The sequence below is a fragment of the Halichoeres trimaculatus genome, unplaced genomic scaffold (genome assembly GCF_033239565.1).
Source record: "Halichoeres trimaculatus isolate MK-OKI-2021-1 unplaced genomic scaffold, fHalTri1.1 fHalTri1_scaffold_2, whole genome shotgun sequence".
Taxonomy (NCBI): domain Eukaryota; kingdom Metazoa; phylum Chordata; class Actinopteri; order Labriformes; family Labridae; genus Halichoeres; species Halichoeres trimaculatus.
The window spans coordinates 33,426,814-33,449,283 of NW_027437180.1; the positions used below are offsets into that span (position 1 = coordinate 33,426,814).

Consider the following 22,470-nt stretch of genomic DNA (forward strand, 5'->3'; position numbering starts at 1 on the left):
AGCTGACTTAAAGCTTCTGCAAACATCACATGACATTTGTTGATATTGCGAGCTCGGTGCTCTTCTTGAAAAACATACACACACAAGCACATACACACAAACACTCATCCAAGCAGGCAGCCGTGTTGCACACACAGGCAATGGTAACCATGACAATTTAGCTGCTTCAGCTTCATCATCACCCACACTCTTTCCATCCATCAGTCTCCTTATCTCCGTCTCACCCTCCTTTTATTCCGTGATTTGTTCAGTGCCGGGCAGCTTTCCCAGGTCTCTGTGGAGGAGAAACTAGGCTACCAAAACATCTCTTTTTTCTCTCTTTTTCACGAAATAATTGGCGTCTTTTTCTTCTTCTGTTCTTTCTCTCCTCACAGTTCTCATCCTGTTCTTCTCTGTTAGGTTTTCACCCAGTTTTGACGTATGACCCCATTCACGTTCTCCTCTCCTCTGCTTCACCCTCCATTCCTTTTCTTTTCTCCGAGCATTTTTCCTCTCGGCTCTACCTCTCACTCCTTATCTTTCTAACTATTTGTCAGCCTCTCTACACCTCCTCATATTCTCCTTTCTTCTCTGTTTCTGTGCCCACTGTCACACAGAAACACAGGGATCTTGGATCAGAGCGTGGAGAGGCCTTGCAGCTAATCCAGCTGAGTTAGAGTATGAGTGTATGGCTGGATTAGGATTCTCATCTGTGGGTTAGAGTATGTCTTACAGGCTATCTGGTGGGGGTGGATAGCTGCTCAGGCGCATCGATGTGGGGCTACATGGCCTGCTGTCTTCATCTCTCAATCCTCTGGCCGGTGTGATTGGCAGAGACGGGATAAAGCCGTGATTATCCTCTATTATCCCTGCCCTTTGTCACTGCTCCTGCTCATAAGCACAACTGCTGATGCTCTCTTCTGTCTGCCTGCCTGTCTTTTTTACAAACACACACAAACTGGATGACATGAATAGATGGACAAATAGAGACAGACAGAACGTGACGGTCAAATGTGGCTTATTTCCTGTTAGGATGGGTATTAAACCCCACAAAGAGTTTATACCCGCCCGTGAAGCAGTTTCAATTTGACGCTGCTTTCACAGTATGACCTACAAAAGACTGACTTCATTTGAAATTCCCGTCACCTCTACGGCTGATAAAGATCCAGACAAATCCGTTTACGGCACACAGACCGGGGCAGAGTGCCTTCTTTAAATTTCATTGGCAAAGTTCAAAAGATGACATTTTTCTTTGAGGTTTCTACAAATATTCATACACAGCAGCATCAGGGTCAGATGAGAGAAGGCTCTGATAGAGTATGAGTCAGCACTGGTCTGAAAACTATTCCTGGATATACCCTCTTCTTCTTCTCAGACTCATGTGAGATATGTCTGCGGTATTTCTGGAGTAAATTACTTGACATGGTTTTTATATTACATTTATATTTAACAATTCTGAAAAAAAGCTGTTCAACTCAAGTACAAGAAAAGTTATGATTACAAGTTTTTATTTAAATGGATATAAAGTAACAATGCTACAGATTTCTAATCCCCTTCACTCATGTGATGTAAAAATGTCTGTATCCATCAGTAAATGGCTCAAAAAGGTCTGTTCTAAAAACACTATGAGATCTTCACAAGATTTTCATGAAATATTCATGAGACTGGTTGTAATGATGAGGTTATAGCATAACTTTTGAGGAGAGCTTTTAATCATCAAGGTCTGCTCCTAGCTTTGCCCCCGACAGGCCTCCAGAGAGCTGGCCAATCAGAGAGAAGGGGGTTTGTGGAGCAGGGGACCTAAACGCCCATTTATATGGATTTGGATGGAGCCTTCTGTCCGTGCTCTGCGTCAATTTCCTGTGTATTTCTACACGTCTAAATAAAGCTTACGTATACAGAAAAATGGAGCAGTACCTTGAACTTGTTCTTCCTTAAAACCAGGAAAAGTAAAAATGTTTATTTCTGGCAAAAAAACTCTGAGATACAAAGATCCACCCAGTAGAATGACTGTAGCTGGCAGAGCCATACTACCTTTTAAACTTTATTCTGTATGGTTTGTTACTCTTACTGAAAACTGGAGGTCAGTAAAATTTCACAGTATTCCTTTTTCTTTTTCAATTTAGAAATGCAAAAAAAATACTTGTTTAAATGTTATAAGTATCCTTTGTCATGCTAGTCGTACTATAGAATGACTTCAAGCGTATGCTAAATCGCAATCGCAATATTGGTCCAAAAAACATCACAAGTATATTATTTCACAAAATCGTTCAGCCCTAGCTGTTACTACCCAAAACAAAGCTTTAGTGAGACATGAACAAGAAATAGCAATGGTGGAACTTTTGTGATGTATCTAACCGCCTCAACGACCACCGCCTCCTACAACACTGCCTCGGTCTTTTATGCAAAAGGTACATTAGCAATACCTCCTCCATAGTCGCCATGTTTGTTTTTGAGTTTTGTCGTCATAAACATTGGACTCTGAGTTGCCCCCCCCCCCCTGGTGGATGTATTGGTCAACTGCAATGCCAACATAAAGGAAGTGATGGTAAAGCAGTGATGGTAACATCATTTGAAAAGGATAGATACATTTTTGTATGTAAAGGGAGGATAAATGGGCCTTTAGGGCACAATCATGTCAGCAAACCCTACCATGCTCAAGCATGCTTTAACCCTAAAGTCCAGTTTGTTTGGCCAGTGTGACCGCAAGTGTGCTGTGTTGAGCACAATTCCGTCCTATGCTTTGGCACGCTTCAGAAAGGTGGGTTTCAGTGTGGTTCACCTCAACCACTAACATAAGCACATGGACATGAGGTATGATCAATGATGTGCTATCCCTGCAGCCGCTCCTCTCGTCAATCATTTCAAACAATGGCAGGGTGTGAGAGGGCTGTGTCAGACCAAAATGATTTAACATAAGCCAAAAAGTCTCTAAAGTTGCAGCAGAGTTCTCAGAGTCTCATTGTGCTGACTCTGATGAGATCGCAATTTGTGTAAACAGACGCTTCAAGATGACGCGAGTGGGCCATGCGTGTGTCTTAAGTCGGGTTAATATTGGAGTAGAGTGACCGCTTACAAACAGATGATGAAATAAGGGGTTTTCTAAATCACTAGTATGAGAGGAATGGGAATATTTTTGAGCTGTAAAGGGAACTACCAAATCACCACAGGGACAGAAAGCCTTAAAACAAATGCACGGCACCTTCTCTTTACTCTAACAATGTAAAAAAGGACTTTCTGTCTTTCTTAAAATGCACTTAAAGTACTGAATACTTATTTTGAAATTAGGGGGTGTAGAGTGAGAAGAGCTGAAAAGATTCTGGTGAGCTCCAAGTCATGCCATGTCAGAACATGTTTTCATGTACTTAGTTAAAGTCTAACCAACCGGATAGCATTAATGTGAGAGATTTTTAGTGGTGGCATTCAGCTGAGAGAGGCTGCATAAGAGCACTGGGGTCTACCATCAGAGTGCTTTCTTTGTTTACATTTGAATGAGAGTTTGAGTTTTAGATGCAGGAGATTTGATAATCATTACCCTCATCAGAGACTCAGTATGAGCCCTATCCTGAATCTATGGTAATTTAAATAAACTTAAATATAGTAATACACTGCTGACATTGAGAACAACATCTTTATAATTCTTCTTTGTAAATAACCACCCATGACCTCTAATTGCGTTTGATTAAGCCAACAGGAAAATCACAATCAGTGGCTGCCCATTTCATTGACTGCTGTGATGTGTGTAAGGGTTTTGTATTGAATCAATATCACACTCCAGGTCGAGATGCCGTGCAGACAATCAGCAGAGCTGTGGTAATCTCCAGCTCTCGGGCTGCAGCCTCGAGCAAATGAGCAAATAACAGCATGGCTGATACGCAGGACAACATTCATTCCTCTCATGCGAGACTGCTTAAATTTCATGCACCACAGCCATCGTGCTCTTTGTTAAATTTTCTTTTTTCTTTTGGGCTGATATCTTCCCCAAATTTTGACTTATTCTTATCTGTTTTTCATTTGATTTTCAAAACGTGTTTTTTTTTATAAACTTAAAACAAAAATATAAGGCAGTTTGTATTTGGTAGATGATTTCTTTGTTGTAACAAGCTAAGCCCATGAAATATTTTTCAAACCCCAATGCCAAACAGCTTAACATCTTATTCTGAGACTCTTGTTTTGAGCTTCTGGTTCCCCTATAATGGGCCCTGTTACAGTGGTCAGGAGATGTCTGCTCCAAGTCACAGCATGCTGTTTGTACACTGCCTGGCCAAAAAATAAGTCGCCACAAAAAAAAAAAGTCTGTTGGAAATGAGGTGAGTTGTATGACATACATCTAAGTGTCACTCCTACTCTGCTTTCCCAAACTGCCTTGCAGGGTACCTCTAACTGGGTGCTCAGTATCTTCCCACGCTGCTATCCTGACAGAGCTACTTTGTCCACGCTGCCTTACAGGGTACCTTTAACCGTGCACTAAGTCATGTTCCCACACTGTTATCCTGACAGGGTACATTTTCACACTGCCTTACAGGGTACTTTTTACTGTTCACCTCAGTTAGTTTCCCATACTGCGATCCTGACAGGGTACCTCACAGATAGTTTGTCACTCTCAAATGATGTCTTTGTTCTTAATTCCTCAAATACTTAAACTACTTCTTATTGGAAATGTGATGCTATCAATCTAACCAAAATACACTAAAATTATTAATCTGACTCCATTCTCCTCTCACCTCTTTCCGCGCAGTTCGTTGATGGGGAAGGATCAGGAGACGTCCTGGTTCTCAGTTGAACACAAATTTATTAACAATATGTCAAGAATATGTATTTACAGAGATCTCTGGTGCAGCCTCATTTCCCTGTTCCCTACATGTTGCAGAGACAGTTCATGAGACTGACCCCGACTCTCTCTCTCAGCACCAATATATAGTCACTAACAGAGTTTTTCTAAAGAATGTAGGTTGAGTCATCTTCTTATTGGCTCTCCAGGTGTTGTCCCCCTCTGATTGGCTGCTGGCCGTCTTCTGGCTCTGTCTGTGACTGGCATTCATCAAGTGGGTGATCAGCCCCCCTTCACTTTTCTGTAGAGAAACTGTTAGACACACAAATCTCGCTTCCTTCCTTCCTTTGATTGTTTACCTTCCTCACTTCGACTGAAACACCTCAACTCTAAAAGAGTAATTGCTGACTTGCGTTATTGGTGTTACACAGTTACTTCTTTTTATTATTGGGTATAAACATTAACTTCACTTGTGGTCACCCTACACTCTGGGTGCTCCATAAAATCCCAGGAATCCCCAGCCCCCCTCAAGTGTCCTGCAATTCATACCAACAACAATGAGCACATGTGTACAACCAAGTTAGTAAAAGCACATCTGTATAGTATTGTTAATAAAAACATGTCTACATGGGCTATATATTCTTTCAAGTCACACACTCTAATATTTCGTTGGACCGCCTTTAGCTTTGATTACGGCACGCATTCGTTGTGGCATTGTTTTGATAAGCTTCTGCAATGTCACAAGATTTTTATATCCCAAAGATTCTCAATGGGGTTAAGGTCTGGACTCTGTGGTGGCCAATCCATGAGTAAAAAAGGTGTCTCATGCTCCCTGAACCACTCTTTCACAATCTGAGCCCGATGAATCCTGGCGTTGTCATCTTGGAATATGGCCGAAAAAACCCACTGATGGAATAACTTGGTCATTCAGTATCTTCAGGTAGTCAGCTGACCTCATTCTTTGAGCACAGACTGTTGCTGAACCTAGACCAGACCAACTGCAGCAACCCCAGATCAAAGCACTGCCCCCACAGGCTTGGACAGTAGGCACTAGGCATGATGGGTGATCACTTCATCTGCCTCTCTTCTTACCCTGATGCGCCCATCACTCTGAATCAGGGTAAATCTGGACTCATCAGACCACATGACCCTCTTCCATTGCTCCAGAGCCCAATCTTTATGATCCTTAGCTCACGATCATTCAGGATTTTTTTCCAGCCACATTTCTTCCTCGAAGACAATGGGTCCCCACTAGGGATGCATGATATATCAGTATCAATATCCGTATCAGCCGACGTTGGTCATTTTTTTTTACATATTGGTATCAGCCTAAATGTGAAGACCCGAATAATATTGGTTTCTATGACTATGTAAACACCAAAACAGATTGTTTGTTTGTTGTTGTTTTTTTTTTTACCAATATTGATTTTGGAACCTGAGGGGATACGGCCTTTTCAGTTGCTGACCCCTCTCTTTGGAACTCACTCCCACAACACCTCCGTGATACTGCTGACCCCACCGCCTTCAAAACAAAGCTCAAAACTCACCTATTTTGCAAAGCTTTTAACTTAAACTCACAAACCCCTGTCCTGGGCCCTGTTCTACTAAGCAAGTTCAGTCTAGCGAGATAGCCTTGGAGCTACCTCGCTGAACTGAGCGCGGTAGCCGGAAATCTCGCTACACGGTTTTACGACGCTGGTTATCAACCTCATAAGTGGATCCAGCTCGGCAATTAGAGCGTGCACACATATAAGGCGGAGCCCGCTGTATCTGACCAATCGCGGACATAGAGCAGTCTGGAGCATCAGAGCAGGCCGGAGAGAGAAGGACCGCATACTTCACACAGGAGGAGCAGGAGGTGATCATGAGGAAGTATGACGAGCTGAAACATGTAATTAACGTTAAAAGCAGCACCGTCGCCACTGCTAAAGCACGGAAGGAGTGCTGGCAGAAAATTGCTGACAGTCTAAATGCGTAAGTGTAGTGGTGTAGTGCAAATAAAATATTTTGTGCCATTATCATCCTGAAATAGCACTGTTCACCATGCACTTTTACTGTAACATGCAACATATCTAATTTAGTTCTTACATGAATTTATTCATTTGTTCATTCCTATCGTGTTTACATTTTTTGTGATATGTAGCCCACATGAGCCCTACATGAATTCCTGTCACAATTTTAATACGTCAATAAAATATTGTCATGGAACAGAAGTGTTGGCATTGAAGATTTTATTACGGCAATGAGAGTTCTTCATTCCCTTTAACTACCTGAAGAAAGTGTCATGTACTACCAACCCCTCCCTGGAAAACTGGTAATTTTCATAGAGGTGGTCATCCGAAAAAGAAAGTGGGTCGGGCTCCGATGTCCACGGGATCCCCTAGGAACGGACAAGCCATTTTTTCGAGAGGGTTTATTGGTCAGAGGGCAGGGTTTTAATAGTCCGCGAGTTCAATCTGGAACCTAACCTGCCCAGGAGCAGGTTAGCCGTTCAGCGTACGTTGCCATGGAGACTCGCCTCGCTGAGGAGTGATCCCGTGTCGTAGGACAGGGAATCCAAAACCAATCCTCAAAGCTACCTCGCTAGGCAGTAATCCTGCTTCGTAGAACAGGGCCCAGACCTTGCTTTTTCTCTGCACCTTTGAATTGTTTTTGCTTCGTCTTCTTTTTCTATACATGTTTTTTTTTTTTACTGTTATTTCATTATTTGTATCTGTTTTTAAACTTGCTCTTTATACTGCTTTTACCTTTTAAAGCATCTTTGGGTTTTTGAAAAGTGCTCTATAAATAAAATGCATGATTATTATTATTATTATTATTATTATTATTATTATTATTATTGGTAAATATTGGTTGTTGGCCATAACAGCAATATCAATATTGGACCTCACTATTCATATCAGTGCATCCCTAGTCCCCACTATCCTTCCAGTTTGTAATAATGTGTTGGACAGTTCTGAACCCAGTTTTAGTAGTTTCTGCAATCTCCTTAGATGTTTTCTCTGCTTGACACATGCCAATGATTTGACCCTTCTCAAAGAGACAAACATATTTTCCACAACCACAGGATGTGTCTCTCCTCATGGCTGTTTGAGAAATGAGTAGCAACTTATTGCACCAGTCGGGGTTAAATAACTTGTTGCCAGCTGAAAGATAATCACCCATGCAGTAATTATCCAATAAGAGGCTTGTACCTATTTAGTAAGTTAAATCCAAGTGGCAACATTTTTTTTGGCCTGGCAGTGTATTAGACTTTAACTCTTACTTTCTGTTTTCATTAGCTAACGCTGCAACATGCTTGGTATTAAGTCAAACTGAAATTCACATCTGGTCTTCCTGAGCAACAGGGTGAAAGGAGAGCTCTTGGTTAATTTCAGCTTCTTTTTTTTCCGTAACTTAGATTCATGAAAAATCTGATGCTTAAAATCCAGATGTCCCAGAAACATACTACAGTCTGCAAAGAAGGCAAAGTTAGTTTTAAGGATATGAGGCCAGCACTGCATCTCTCCCAGCTATCTCCCCTTATGACGAAAACACATCTGTTTGATTTAAGATGCACAACTCTAGAGTCAATAAAAGCATCTGCACTCATACACTGACAGCATAAGAAACTCTCAATATTTCACACATGTCTGTTCCAGAAAAAGTTTTCTTACAAGTAAATCAAGAAAAGTGATCCTCTCACTGTCTATAGTTTGGGATGGAGACCAAAATAAGAGTTTGAAAACTTCACACAAATCTTTTCTCAGCTCCGCAGTTCCTCACAATCCTCTTCTGTCTGTCATATGTGACTCCATTATTCATGAAGGATTGTGCCGAGGCTTAACAGTATGCAAACTCCTGCCCAATTTGCATACCCGTATTGGACTGTTTGTGGTGTGAGTATACCACAGAATAAAGGACTAATGACAGTCTCAGTCAGATCAGAAATGTAAAGGAAAGAGGATGATTGGACCAATAAAGAGAACTATTCCTCCTGTTTCATGATCTTTAAAGACTTTCTCATCAGCCTCATTTTGTGTTCACATGAAGTAGAGTGTGACCGTACATCTGTGTGCGTTGGTGTTCCTTTTATGCAGATTATCAAAGATGACAACTCTGATTGCGAGAACAATAGAAGGTAAATATAGGATAAGGAGGCGAGAACAAGTGAACGGACACAGAGTGGCCAGATTTTCTGAACAACATAATTTGCTCCACATTAACATAACAAAAGCACGACTGGAGCAAAAGGACTCACCTACAGCCTCCCACTGCTTAAATCATATGTTTCAACCTCAAGCAGGTAAGCAAGGGGCACAGAGAGAGACCAAATCCCACATCTAAAATGTTTATGACTGAGAGAAAAAAGTGCCAGAGGCAACGGTAAGATTTGACATTTTCATATTTTTCTGGAGCTAGTCAGGAGGATTGGATTTTGTGATATTGCTGCATGTTACCACAGCTGGAGGGGGAGCTTTGTGGATAGGAAGGAGGTGTGTCTTGAAAGAGAAATCAGCCAGGGATCAAACATGACGCATCTCTAACAGCTAAATTTGGATTGAAATAAATAATTTCAAAGATTCTGCCACAATAAGCAGAGGGACAAGCCGGAGCAATGAGGCATCAGTTTTTACACAGAGCAGATCAGCAGAGAGTCAGGCACTAAAACAGCATAAAAACATCTGGGGGATTTTCAAAATAAAACACTCTGCATCGATACCAGACCGTACTTCCTTTTACTGCAACAACAAACTGACATAATGAGCCTGGGCAGGTCTGGGGTCAACCGATGTGAGGTTTGTAGAGCTTAATAAAGACAACGTGAATGAAGAGAGGTCACACATTGAATACACCTCCAGCCACTTTATTAGGTTCACCTGTTCAGCTGCTCGTTAACCCAATTATCTCATCAACCAATCACATGGAAGCAACTGCATGGTGCATTTAGGCATGTAGACATGATGAAGAAGAGTGGTTAAGTTTCAAATAAAGCACCAGAACAGGCTCACCAGAGAAGACTGGAAAAAGTCACCTGGTCTGATGAGTCTGAATTTCAGCTCCACATTCAGATGGTCGGCTCAGGATTTGGAGGAAACAATATGAGAGATCCATCCTGCTTTGTATCAACGCCTCAAGCTGCTGCCGCTGCTGCTGATGTAAGAGTGTGGGGGATATTTTCTTGGCTCACTTTGAGTTTAGTATTGTTGCTGACCATGTCCATCTCTTTATGAGCACAGTGTACCCATTTCCTGATGGAGACTTCCAGCGGGATAACGCTTCATGACACAAAGCTCAAATCATCTCAGACTGGTTTCTTGAACGTGACAATGAGTTCACTATACTTCATTGGCCTCCACAGTCCCCAGATCTCAATCCAGTAGAGCACCTTTGGGATGTGCTACAACAGGAGATTCTCATCGTGGATGTTGAGACAACAAATCTGCAGCAACTGTTTGATGCTATCATGTCAGTATGGAGCGAATTCTCTAAGGAGTGATTCCAGCAACTTGTTGAAACTATGCCACAAAGAACAAAGACAGCTCTGAAGGTGAAAGGGGGTCCAACCTTGACTTTAGACTTGACTTGGACTTGTGCTCAAAAGACTTCAGACTCAACACTGACTCATGTTTTAGGACTCATGAACAATCATTATGTTTTCTTTTTTGGTGTACATCTGATGATGTGATTCCTTCCTTTTTTCCATCGTAACCACTTTATGCATCGGTTGTGTGCCTCGCAGCGGTGGTATCACTTGTACATAGGATTACAACAATGGCAACGAGTGGCAGATCTGCAGCTGCTGCTGCATTTGTCGTTTAATTTAGTTATAACAGGACGGCACCAACAAAAGGAGTGCTGACTGCAAGTCTGCAGTATCCGGATCAAAGACGCTGAATCACCATACTGTATGCTAATAGCTAGGAGTAATAATAATATAGTAGATGCTTTGAATGCTTTTTGTAGCAACAGCTGTGCAGTACTCTTAGTACACCAGATAGCAGCAGATGATAAAAGCTCATAAGACTTATTTTCTTAAGACTTGAGACTTGACCAAGGTGGGCTTTACATAAGTACGAATTTCTACGACTCCAGTAAAATAAACTATCGATCTGGTGATATTGACACACGGAGACGCGTATTTGTTCATGACTCTGCATCTTTATCCGCATTATATCAACATTTTCTCAGAGAGCATGAACAACACCAGCTACGGCAACATCAAGTGCTCATGCAGAGACGCAGCATGTTATGCGTGCATGAGCACTTGTTGACGTGGAACCCGCCTCGGAGCAGAACCAGACGGGCAACCCGACCACAGTTTTGCGTTGTCATGTAAATGCACAAGCCTATGTTCAATACGATGTGTAAACAGCGATACATGTCTTGATGCCGACGCCAAGACGACACGGGGCTGTCCTCGTGTGAGGAGGGCCCAAGTCTCACCCCACAAAGACGTGAGACTTGCAAAAAAAGACTTGCGAGCATCTCTGCCTGGCACTAGCAAGGTGTATAAAGTGGCTGGTATCATGCATAACGGAGGATAAGGGCATAGTTTCTGGCACAGTATTTGTATTAGAGTATTTGAGTATTATCTGGGCTGAATTAAACCCAGCTTTGTTTGAGTGATTACCTCCGCTAAGGAGGCTTTGTTTTTTGGAGAGCTTGTCTGTTTGTCTGTGAACAACACAACTCAAAAAGTAACAAACAGTCTTGATGAAATTTTCAACTCTTCAAAATAGGATAAGGAAGAAGTGATCAAATTTTGGAGGTGATCTGGATCACTGTCTGGATCCAGGATTTTTTAAAAATGATTCTTTATCATTGTGAGATAGGGACATTTTTACCATATGTGTATATAACTCCACCATAAATGGTCAGATTGCTTTGCAAAACAATACAAGACAAGGTCACCACAATTTCTGACAGATATAAAAGTATGATCCAGATCCTGGCATTTTTCTGGATACTAAGATCTGGAATATGAAATATGTACTGGGTCATCATAACTTTCAACACTGTCAGGTAACAAACTATTGTTCAAACCTGCAACTAACACAAAATTGTAGCAGACAGTCTGCTGAAAGGGAGTATAACATTAAAGTAGGACTAAAGTGTTGCGTTAGAATCACAATATGCTTGGCGGAGGTCTGTGCTCTCTGAGTGCTTTTCTAGTTAATAAAGTGACACAACAGTCAGCAAAATGTTGTGATTTGTTTTTAACATTAGACACATCCTAACAGGGTTACATAACAGTTCATGGCCGGCCAGCTCTACTGTTGTACCTCTGATACTCTCTAAAAAGGTTTTATGTTATCTGTTTGATTTATTTATTAGAAAAGATAAAAAGAGGAACAGTTGTCTTGTTGAAAGAGAAACCTTCAGCTTTTCTTACCAGTGCTTGGTATTATCTGGGCCTGACCTCTGGAGGGTAAACAGCAACCATGCTTCATTCAAACCTGTCGCTTTTCTTTAACATGGCTCCACGCTTAGGTATGTTCGCATTCTGGCTTTTAAAAGATCAACACAATGTGGCCATGACCACATCCAGCAGCTGGTTTTGGAGATACAGTAGCACAATGCAGTTTATAAAGCATCAATAGCTCCCATTTAAAAACCTTGGCTTGACTGGATGATACGGTCTGCCTCCATCTTTCACCTCAATCCACATCTTTCTGTTACATGGAGCTGTGATATAAAGCCTCTCTTGAGGTTTAACACAGTAGCAAAGAAATTATAAACAGCAGATTAATGGCAACAGACAGCCTCTCTGTGTCTCTCTGTCCCGCTTCATGTCATTTTTATTATCTCTCTTGTGTTTCTGCTCTCACAGCCTGTGTTGAGCTCCTCGTTCTGCCTTCCCCTCACACTGCAATCTGAACTCTCAGCGTCTCTGCTCTCAAAGAGCGCCGTGGCTTTGCCTTCTCCAACTGTTTGAGAGGCTTATATTTAGCAGCATTAGCGCGTCTCTCTCTGGGGCAAAAGCATTTAGCATTATGCTTCTGACCCACATAAGAAAAGGTAGAGGAATAAGCTTCTCATTCAAAACTTTACTCATTCATGGCTTCATAAGCTAACCAGAATGTGTGTCCGTTTGCTGTGAAGGCTCACACTATGTCAGGTACAACCTAAGCTTATTATTACCATTTGATCCAAAGGTTGGTCAGAGCAGAAATTTATCCACTGATGGGTGGGTAAAGGCTGTGAAAGCAGAGAACCCATGAGGCTTTTGTGCTTTTTAACACTCCACGCTGCGTCCGTTGGTGTCCATTCCCAAACTGCAGGGGGCAGTGTACCACAAATGGACGTCTACCAGAGTACTAAACGAGAGTCAAAGAAGTTTGCATTTGTTTGCAAACTTAGACTGTAAAAAAAAAATGGACGTCATCATGCTTGGCTTGAAGTGAGGTCGCCACAAAAACTGCTCCCCCTGGTGACTGGATGCAGTATGGGTCAAAAATTCCAGCTTTCCAGTCACTCAAGATGGGCTGTGGTCAAAATTTTAAAAATTAATACATCCCGTAGGAATGTTTCTCACGTCTGATTGTTATGGTGGTTTGAAGATATAATTTGGCTGCCTTGTATTCAAGTCCTCTTTTTTTCCTGAAAAGTTTCATTTTAATTTAAGTTATAAGTGGTTAAAAATGAGGTTTTACAACACGATTGATGATTGACAGCTGCTGTTCTCTTGCATTTTTTGGGGAATCGTAAAATATGTCAGGAGGTAGAGTCAAGAAGTGATTCGACCTCGAAAGAAAACAAATAGTTACTGCTTTTGTCACCCGGCTCTACTCAGATTCTCCCAGAATGCTTCACAGTCTCTACTGCCCAGACTCTGGCTGTACAAATGTTACATTGGTGGCACCTGTGATGGGGGTATTTTGGCTTCACAACCGTACAAAGGTAAATGGGGAAGCCACGCTGTCCACTCTATATACAGTCTATGTTTACAACATAACATATCTGTCCCAAAGACTTTTGCAGGTTCTTTAAACCCATTCCTCTTCTCTGCCGAGAGTGGCTGCAATTTCTTATAAGAGACGAGTCATACAGATGCCTGTATTTCTGCACTTTGACCACTAGGAGATCCCATTCTTCTGCCATCTTGTCAGTGCAACTCTGTCTGGAAGGTTAGAAATTTTCAAGTGTGTCTGGCACAGAAATTTTCAGCGTGAAAGGGACCGTGCGAGTTGCAAAAATGACGTCATTCGGACACATCGTGGATAATTCAGCCTTTAGAGTGTGCAATCAGCACATGCCTACAGTCTCTATTAACCTACATCTTCAAAAACCTGCACCAATAGTCATCCAACAGCTCAAACTGTGCTTTTATACTGAAATGCGTGTTTTATATGTTGTTTCCGTGCTGTCAGAGCTTCATATGTGTGTGTGATTGAAATTAGCCTCAGTTTTAGAGAGTCACAGAGATCGCCTTCAGCTATTCCGAGCAGTTCTCAGATCCCAGCAACAGTCAAGACTCGCACAAACACAAAAAAATGGACTCCCACCTGCACACGTACAATGGGCTTCAGAGGAAGTGGAGGAGAAGATGTGCGCCGTCATCCACCCACACACACTCACCTTCACTGATGCACTGAAACTTGCAGCATATTTGCAGAGTACCACACAAGTGCCTCTCTTTTACTCATCCACTCACTTCCTTTCTCTTTGTCTCTGCTACACAAACACACACAAACACAAACACACACTACACTACAATAGTGAAATCTTTTTTTTTTTTTTTTTTGACTGCGGTCATCTCTGGTGTGTATTGTTCAGATCCTACAGGGTCACTTTGACATGAAAGCCTCAGAGATTCCTGCTGGTTTTACATTTGCAGGCAGGCTTTTGTGTTTCATCAGACCCCTGAGACTTGTTGGATTCTGCTTCAAACCAGAAAACTTTCATTATGCCCTCAGGAAGCCATAAAATGTGGAATCTGAATCATTTCTCTTTCTATTTGGTACTGATGGATTTTCGTACAGTGGCCAACAGTGCCTTTGTATCACATATACTATCATCATAGAAGCTCAACTCTAAATGTCTCATAATTAGAAATTCCTCGAAAATCAAGGGAAATTTATGTCAAAAAAGCTCAACTTTGATTTTATAATTCCCAAACCTTTTACTATTACTCCACACACAAGGTGGCTTTATAATTCAAATACTGTTTCTAAAGTCTGTGATGAAAATGCATCTGCAAAGCGTGCTGTACCCTTTCACAGTAAGACACATTTTGTCTTCGTGACAAAGAAAAACACAAGTCCATCAGTTCCCATTATTATCACCCTTTCTTGTCCTGTTTATGTGCAGTATTTTGTTAAACATCACTTTAAATGCTTTTTTTTTTGCATCTTTTATTTAAGTTACATTATTGTCTTTATTTATCTCTTTCTATTGTTATGACCTCCAGGGGGCTACAGATAAGAATTAGCCTCATGGCTAACTGCAGCATGTTTCAATGGATGTTCTGCTTAAGGGTAGATTTGCAGGATTCTCCTGAAAAATAAAATGTCAAATTTTACAGAAATAATCCTGCTCAGTTGTCACTTCTGGGCCTCTATACATGTGTGTCAGTGTCTGCCTCGAACCCTCTCCTCAGCCTGTATGTTGATGTTTTGTTGTATCGGGAAGTTTCTGGGCGGAGAGTGGTGGTGTGTGGTTACCTTAGCCAATTGCAGTGTGCCCAGTGCGCAAGTGACTTTGCATGTTGATTAACGAGTAAAAGAAGTAATCCCAAGCCGCTACGAAAGTGGACATAGCACGAAAAAAAGGAAAACACAACCATTTAGAGATGACACGGATAAAGTTTTTTTTTTTTCTAAACTAAGGTGAAGCTTGGCTCAACTTTCACTCGCTTTCAAGCACTTGGCTTTCTGCTAACCAGGTATGTGTCAAATGACGCAGTGATTAGCTTGTGCTAACATTCCAAGTCAGGTGCACAGCTCACAAGTCTCACGTAGACACGCGATACCACAGGTGGTCGCTAAGCTAGTTAGTATGTTCACGTAGCCATGGTCAGAGGCTGTGGGTGTGTGCTGCCACTGGCACTGAGCCAAGGAGGAGGAGCCTAGTTTGAGTGTTGTGTTTACTAACAAGAAAATTCCTGTAGACCCTTCCTTCAAATGACGTTTAATATGCACTGTCCTGTCAAATAAATCAATAAATAACAGTTTCATGTTCAAGGTTGTGCTCGTTAGCTAGAAAAAAAATGTTAAAAATTATCCTCGAACATGAAATGTTGGCAGTGTTCTAAAGCTCCAGTGAGGAACTTTCCACTGCTCTGGACAAAGCAGCTCCTTATATCTCTGCTGGATTTGCTCTGTAAAGTTTTAGGTACTGTTTTCAGACACACATTTGTCACTCATTTTTAAAATAGGCTGAAGAAAAAGATCGAACAGGCTTTTTCTTTGGGGGATGCTGTATACATCATCTTACCCCACTCCAATTCAAGCTGTATATATTACAACTCAGACATGTTGAATCATGCTTTTGATGGTCTCATTCTTCCTCATAATTTCATGTCAGTCTCTTTCACAACCAGATGAAAAAAAATCCTCACAGGTGCTCTAAAGCATTTTAAATGTGATGTTCCTCCACCCACGTTAAGGCTTCCTCACTACCTTGGTTATCCATTTCTCTATTTCTTGGCAAAGTACTCCTTCCTGTGGATCAGTGAAATAGAGTTACACCACTGCAGGGATTTTTTATGGTTACAGGCAGTTGTGCCAGAGGCTAACACAAGATGCCAATTTGTTAAAACTTAAACTGCTCCATCGTGCTGCAGCATTGGGGCCAGATAATATGTGAGCCGATGTTTTTCCTTTTTCCTTAATACAGATACATCTGTCCATCCCATTACATTAAAGAGAAACATAGCCATGCATTAAATATCTATCTATGAGAGGCCTTTATGAGTGGTTTCAAAATAATGTCACTCACATATTTGCCTGTTCATAACCCAGGATTTTAAATGAGTACAAACAAACCTGGTTGTTTCTAAATGCTATTTCTCAGCATCTGTGATCAGGTGGGATTTTCCCAGGAGAACAGGATCTATTTATGCCACATGGACCAAAAGTCCCTTTGACGATACTACACTTCTTGGCAAATATTAGCAGTGAAAAGTGAGAAGCAAGAGCTCAACATCTTGCCAGCCCAGCTCCAGTTTATGCCATTTTTACAAAATAAACCCAAGAAATCTTCTTCTTCAGAATAAAGGACAAAAATTGCTTCTTACTGCTTAACTTTGCCAGTCAGTTTGGTGTCACCAAAGGGATTTTTCAGTGGATGTGCTGAAAACAGATACCAATATAACTATGACACTTTGAGGTTAACAGCTCTCACTTCAGCAGCTTTAAACTTTCTGTTTTGAGCTCAAATCTCTACTGTTTCAAGTTCTCATGAATGGAAAGTTCATAAAATAGGGCATCAACTTGAGCCGGCGTAACCCTGAGTGGTGCCTGGTAAGATTTCTGAATTGAGCATGCTCAAAGCTTTCTCTACGGAGGTTTATTAGATTAACTTAAAGATGATGTAAATGAAGGCAAAGACTTCTGGGGACACTCCTTGGATTTTACACACCATAGGGGCAATTACTCATCCATTGAACACTGTTGTATAACATCAGCCCTGGCTCAGAAAGAAGCATCAGAGTTGGATCATGGGAAATGTAGGCACTAGGAAGAACTCGTGTTTGCTCCTGTTTCAAATTCTGATGATTCATGTTTGCGCTGACATCCACACACAATTGTCACACATACACGGGTGGTATGTGAAGCTACAGGAAGCTTCTCTGCAGTTTGTCAGAGGAACTCCTCCATCCACCTGAAAAGGTTTAAAATCTGAGAGTGAATTAAAGAGACGTGTGATGAATTTCTGCTCTGTAACCGAATGTGAACAGAGGCTCGTGGGATGATGTGGTATCTTGGAGCGTGAGAGAACACAAATGCTCTGACTTTCCAAAAATGCCGCTTTACACTCCTAGCAAAAAATAATCACGCCACTCTGCTCCCACTCTGCACACTGACACACAACCAAGCCTCCATCCATTGCTGTGCATGTATGTCAGGAGACAGTCACTCCCAGAAACTGAAAGTGCACCTGTGAAGCTGTCAGAGTGTAACTGAGCAGGTGTGAAATCATTTGAACTTGTCTGTCTTTGCGCACAATTGGACCTGATGGGCCCCCTTTCACCTTTAGAGCTGTCTTAATTCTTTGTGGCATAGGTTCAAAAAGCTCATGGAGACATCTCAGGGATTTTGCTCCATATTGACATGATAGCTTCAAACATTTGCTACAGATTTGTCTTCTGAACATCCACGATGAGAATCTCTTGTTCTACCACATCCCAAAGGAGCTCTATAGGCTCTGTGCACAGTTCGCTACTGCATTGGGGTGAAGTGGATTGGGAATTTCTGGTTACCGTAAAAAGTGACAGTAGATGGGTGTTATGATGGTAGAGATTAAATAGATAAGGTGTTGGTGCTGGAGTTGCATGAAGTGTCTGTTAACGATATTTGCAGAATCGTCCAGGTATCTAGTACAACACCATGTAGCAAGTCGCACAAAGGCTTTAAAATGTGTGTGTTTTTATTTCTTTAGAGCTTTTAAGGTAATTTGCTAACACTAGCTAGCATGAGCTAGAAGACTTGCTTTTGTGTTTCAAGTTAAGTGCTTCAGGTCAATCATACTTTAAAGTAAGTTTAATTATGTGTATATACCTCTCACTTCATGTGTTTGTACTTCTACAAAAGCACAGCACAAACAAGTTTAATAGTCTTGCACAAGGGATTTATTTTTAACCTATTCAGCATGTTTTGTAGCTCTTAATCTACCAAAACACTATAAAGCACTTGGCGCTAGCTTGATGCTAGCATGCATTGGAAACTGCATTGATATGCTAGCAGTTAGTACACACGATAAAACTTTGTTTCCCAGCAAAATAACAACTTTTATCAATGAACTCACAAACAAGTGTATATAACTTCCTCAAAAGAGATTAATTTACAATCCATTCAACGTGTTATATCTCTCCTACAGCACACAACAGTGGTGTGTAGATGGCTGAAAGAGCTTTCATCCCGTCTGAGAAAGGACACCTATGTACGATCGCATGTAATCTCCTTCAGTGTGTAAAAAATCAGGCCACAATTAAAATCATGAACATTACTGTTAACATTAATCATACATTGACAACGAAAATGCACCGTTTTGGATAATTTGATGTCAAACATTCACAATTATCATCTGGGAGCATGGCACTCTATGGTAACCAAGAGTTTACATGCTACCTCATTTTTAACCCAATACATCATGCTCGCATGTGCATAAGACTTATTGGATTGAGATCTGGTGACTGTGGAGTCCACTGGAGTCCATTGAACTCATGGTCATGTTGAAGAAAATAGTTTGAGATGATTTGAGCTCTATGACATTGAGCATTATCTGGCTGGAAGTAGCCATCAGAAAATGGGTACACTGTGGTCATAAACGGATGGACATGGTCAGCAACAATACTCAGGTAGACTTTAAATAATGCTCAGTTGGTACTAAGGTGTGGTGGCCCTGAGAACTCACAGCACTGCAACTCAAAAAAACAAATGCAAAAAGACAAAAAACAAGCGAAGTAAGAAAACATCTTCATCAATTTGACAATATGTTTAGAATATTTAGAAAATATCCTGCAAAGACCTCAAGACAACATTGTATTACAGTATGTGTAATAGAGCTGTGACTGAAAATCCATGGCAACAAGCATGTCAGGACATGTGCATCACTTTTAAGTGTCCTCCGGAAACACTTCCGTTGTGTTGCAGTGTATTTGCAAAGTGACACGTTGTCAAATTGATGAAGATGTTTTCTTAATTTGCTTGTGTTTTGCCTTTTTGCATGTGTTTGCTTAAGTTGCAGTGCTTTAAGCTCTCAGGGCCACCGTACTAAGGGGCCCAAAGTGAGCCAAGAAAATCTCCCCCACATCATTACACCATCAGTTGCTGCCTGAAGCGTTGATACAAGGCAGGATGGATCATCCTTAATCCTTACTCCAAACTCTGAGCCGACCATCTGAATATGACATGTCTACATGCCTTAATGTATTGAGTTGCTGCGATGTGATTGGCTAATTAGATTTGCATAAACGAGCAGTTAGACCGTTGTTTTTAATAAAGTGGCTCTTGTTTACGTATAGTTTGTGCTTCATACTTGCTTGTGTTTGTTTACGTGCATGTGTGTGCACATGTGTATGTGTTTGTGTGTGTGTGTGTGTGTGTGTGTGTGTGTGTGTGTGTGTGCTGCCCTAAGCACCAAAGCAGCCATGTTGCAATGCCACCTAACTACAGGACATCAAAGAGACATGCCATGGGGGACAAGACAGACCGTTGTGGAGACAGCTTTGATGAGGATGCGAGGCGGATTCATTATTAAAAACCACCCACTGTACCATCAGGAGGTATGGCTGCTGTCACTGAATTCTGCAGATTGTAGAATATTTGCAAAGATAACAGCACAAATACAAATGCTGCATCTTAATTTTGTGTTTTTAGATGACATAAGTCCCTTGCATGAATAAGGAAGCGGAATATTTTGGTTTATGATCTGCTGCATCAATGCTGCCAAACATTCATGACCTACAAACTGCATTCCTGTATGTGTGTTTAATTATTAAAAAGCTCAGATTTGCATTTTTCAGTCATGAAAAGCCTTGTTGAAAATAATGAAACTCTTCCTCTTGGGCATAAATAAGGGAGGCCATTTAGCCTGCATGATTTATTCTGTTTTAGCGCTGTGCAGAGTGGAAATAAGAAGAGAATCTGTGCACACTGTAGCTGTCTCTGTGGAGGACAAATATAGTGCCCGTTTCCATGGTTATGACAGGGAACGCATCCTCACAAACAGAGCAGAAAAACCACGAGGATGCACACCCACACATCTCCCCTCTTTCAATCCACAATCACCACGTGCACATGAGGAGGAACCATCCCTGTGTGTGTGTGTGTGTGTGTGTGTGTCACATGTAATCGATTGTGAGTGTGATGAGCACCTGTGGAGGAGGATTTTTTTTAAACAAGTTCAGCACAGACTCACCGTCACAGTGGGGATGGCGGTGACGAGGGAGTAGACGAGGACGGGTGGCGCCTTGCTGTTGTCCTCTGGTCCAGGATAAGGCTTGGAGTAGGCTTTATCGAAGCAGAAGAAGCCCTGGATGTGCACGGGGAACGTGTCCGTGTACTCAAAGTAGTACGCCAACAGAACAGTTCCTGCCATGATGACCAGCTGGAAATAAAACATATTGGTTCCAGCTTTAGGATCAGATCCACAGAACAGAGTAGGAGTTCAAAAAAAGACACAAGACAACCAGGAAGAACGGTATAGAAACCGATTTACATAAAAAAAAGAGATTTTTCCTTCTCAGAGCAAAATGATGGATGCTACCGTAATGTGTAAAATGAATCAAGTGTGCGTGGAGAGATAGTGAGGAATGAGGATGAGGGAGGGAGAGGGGGAGGGAGGGAGAGATAGAGACAGAGGGAGACAAATAAGGAGAAAGTCAGATAGAGAGTGGGAAGAGAAAGCAAGGACAGAGATAGAGAGCGCAGGAGAGAGATCCCTTCAGCGATGTCAGCGGGTAGAGTGGGAGGGTGAAGACTTAAATGGAGACCGATCAAAGAAAATGACGCTGAATGGAGGACGGAACTGAACGGGGATGGGAGACGGACGAGGGTGAGACACAGATGGGGAAAGAGGAGAGAAAGGAGACACAACCGGGGGAAGAGGAAGCGCGTGTGTGCGACTCTCTGCATAACTTAAGGAGTGTTTGTATCACACTACAACCCAGCCATATGAAACCCAAGCCATGAAGGACAAAATGTTACCTTTACAAGAATTAAATCATGAGCATGATGATAAAATGCGCTGGCAATTCATGACAGATTGTAGGCGAGAGGAAAGAGCTGAAGAGGGGGGCGATAAAGATAGAAACAGTTTTTCTGCACAGATGAAACAGATGCACAAGTTACAATTGCTCATTTATACCCCAGTTAACAGCACATTAACTCCTTTCCACAGCAGCACAGTGAGCTCATCTGAATATGTGACTTTAAACAAGATGTTTGTGCAGTATTTGTTCACCACTCAGGCAAAAAATGTCCTCAAATAAAAGCCACAAGTTAAAAAAAGAAAAGGAATGTGAGTTTAAAAATAATTGGTTTCATGAATGGTTTCATCATAATCTACCGTCTCAATGCTGGCTTCATTAACTTCTATTGTATGTAAAGGAAAAATTTATCTGCAGCAGAACAGGAGGAGCCTCTTTTGGCAGCTGTTTGACGGCTGCGTTGAAACAATGCAGGAAACAAATCAGTAGTTGTGACGCTGGGTGCAATTTGTTCTTTTACTTAATGGAGGAACAACGTGGAAAATCTATACTGCAGGCCTATACCTTTAAAAAAACAACAATAGTGGAATAACAGACAAATAAACTCAGAAATGTGCAGAGATTTACAGGTTCTGTCACCAGACAGCTATCACAGCACGTACAGGGTGAGCGATTTTCACAGCAGACATTTTGACTTGCCAAACACAGTGTAACTAACGATACCAGTAATCGTTGAATGGTATAACAGTAATTACTGGAAAGGAGAATGCCATTAGTGTGGCACGTGTTTATTGTGCTATTAGAGGTCAAAGTGCTGCTGGGGAAAAGGTCTATGAGTCTACAAATTTAGTGTCATTCAGTTTCC

At 41.5% G+C, this 22,470-nt stretch overlaps 1 protein-coding gene across 2 annotated transcripts in view; it reads right to left on the minus strand.

Moving 5' to 3' along the window:
- Positions 1–22,470, minus strand: part of plppr2b (phospholipid phosphatase related 2b) — a 79,250-nt gene that overhangs the window by 23,719 nt on the left and 33,061 nt on the right. For both annotated transcript variants that reach the window (XM_074665299.1, XM_074665300.1), the window contains exon 3: positions 20,816–21,004. In XM_074665299.1, the coding sequence (XP_074521400.1) occupies positions 20,816–21,004 (189 nt within the window). The remainder of the gene's footprint in view (positions 1–20,815; positions 21,005–22,470) is intronic.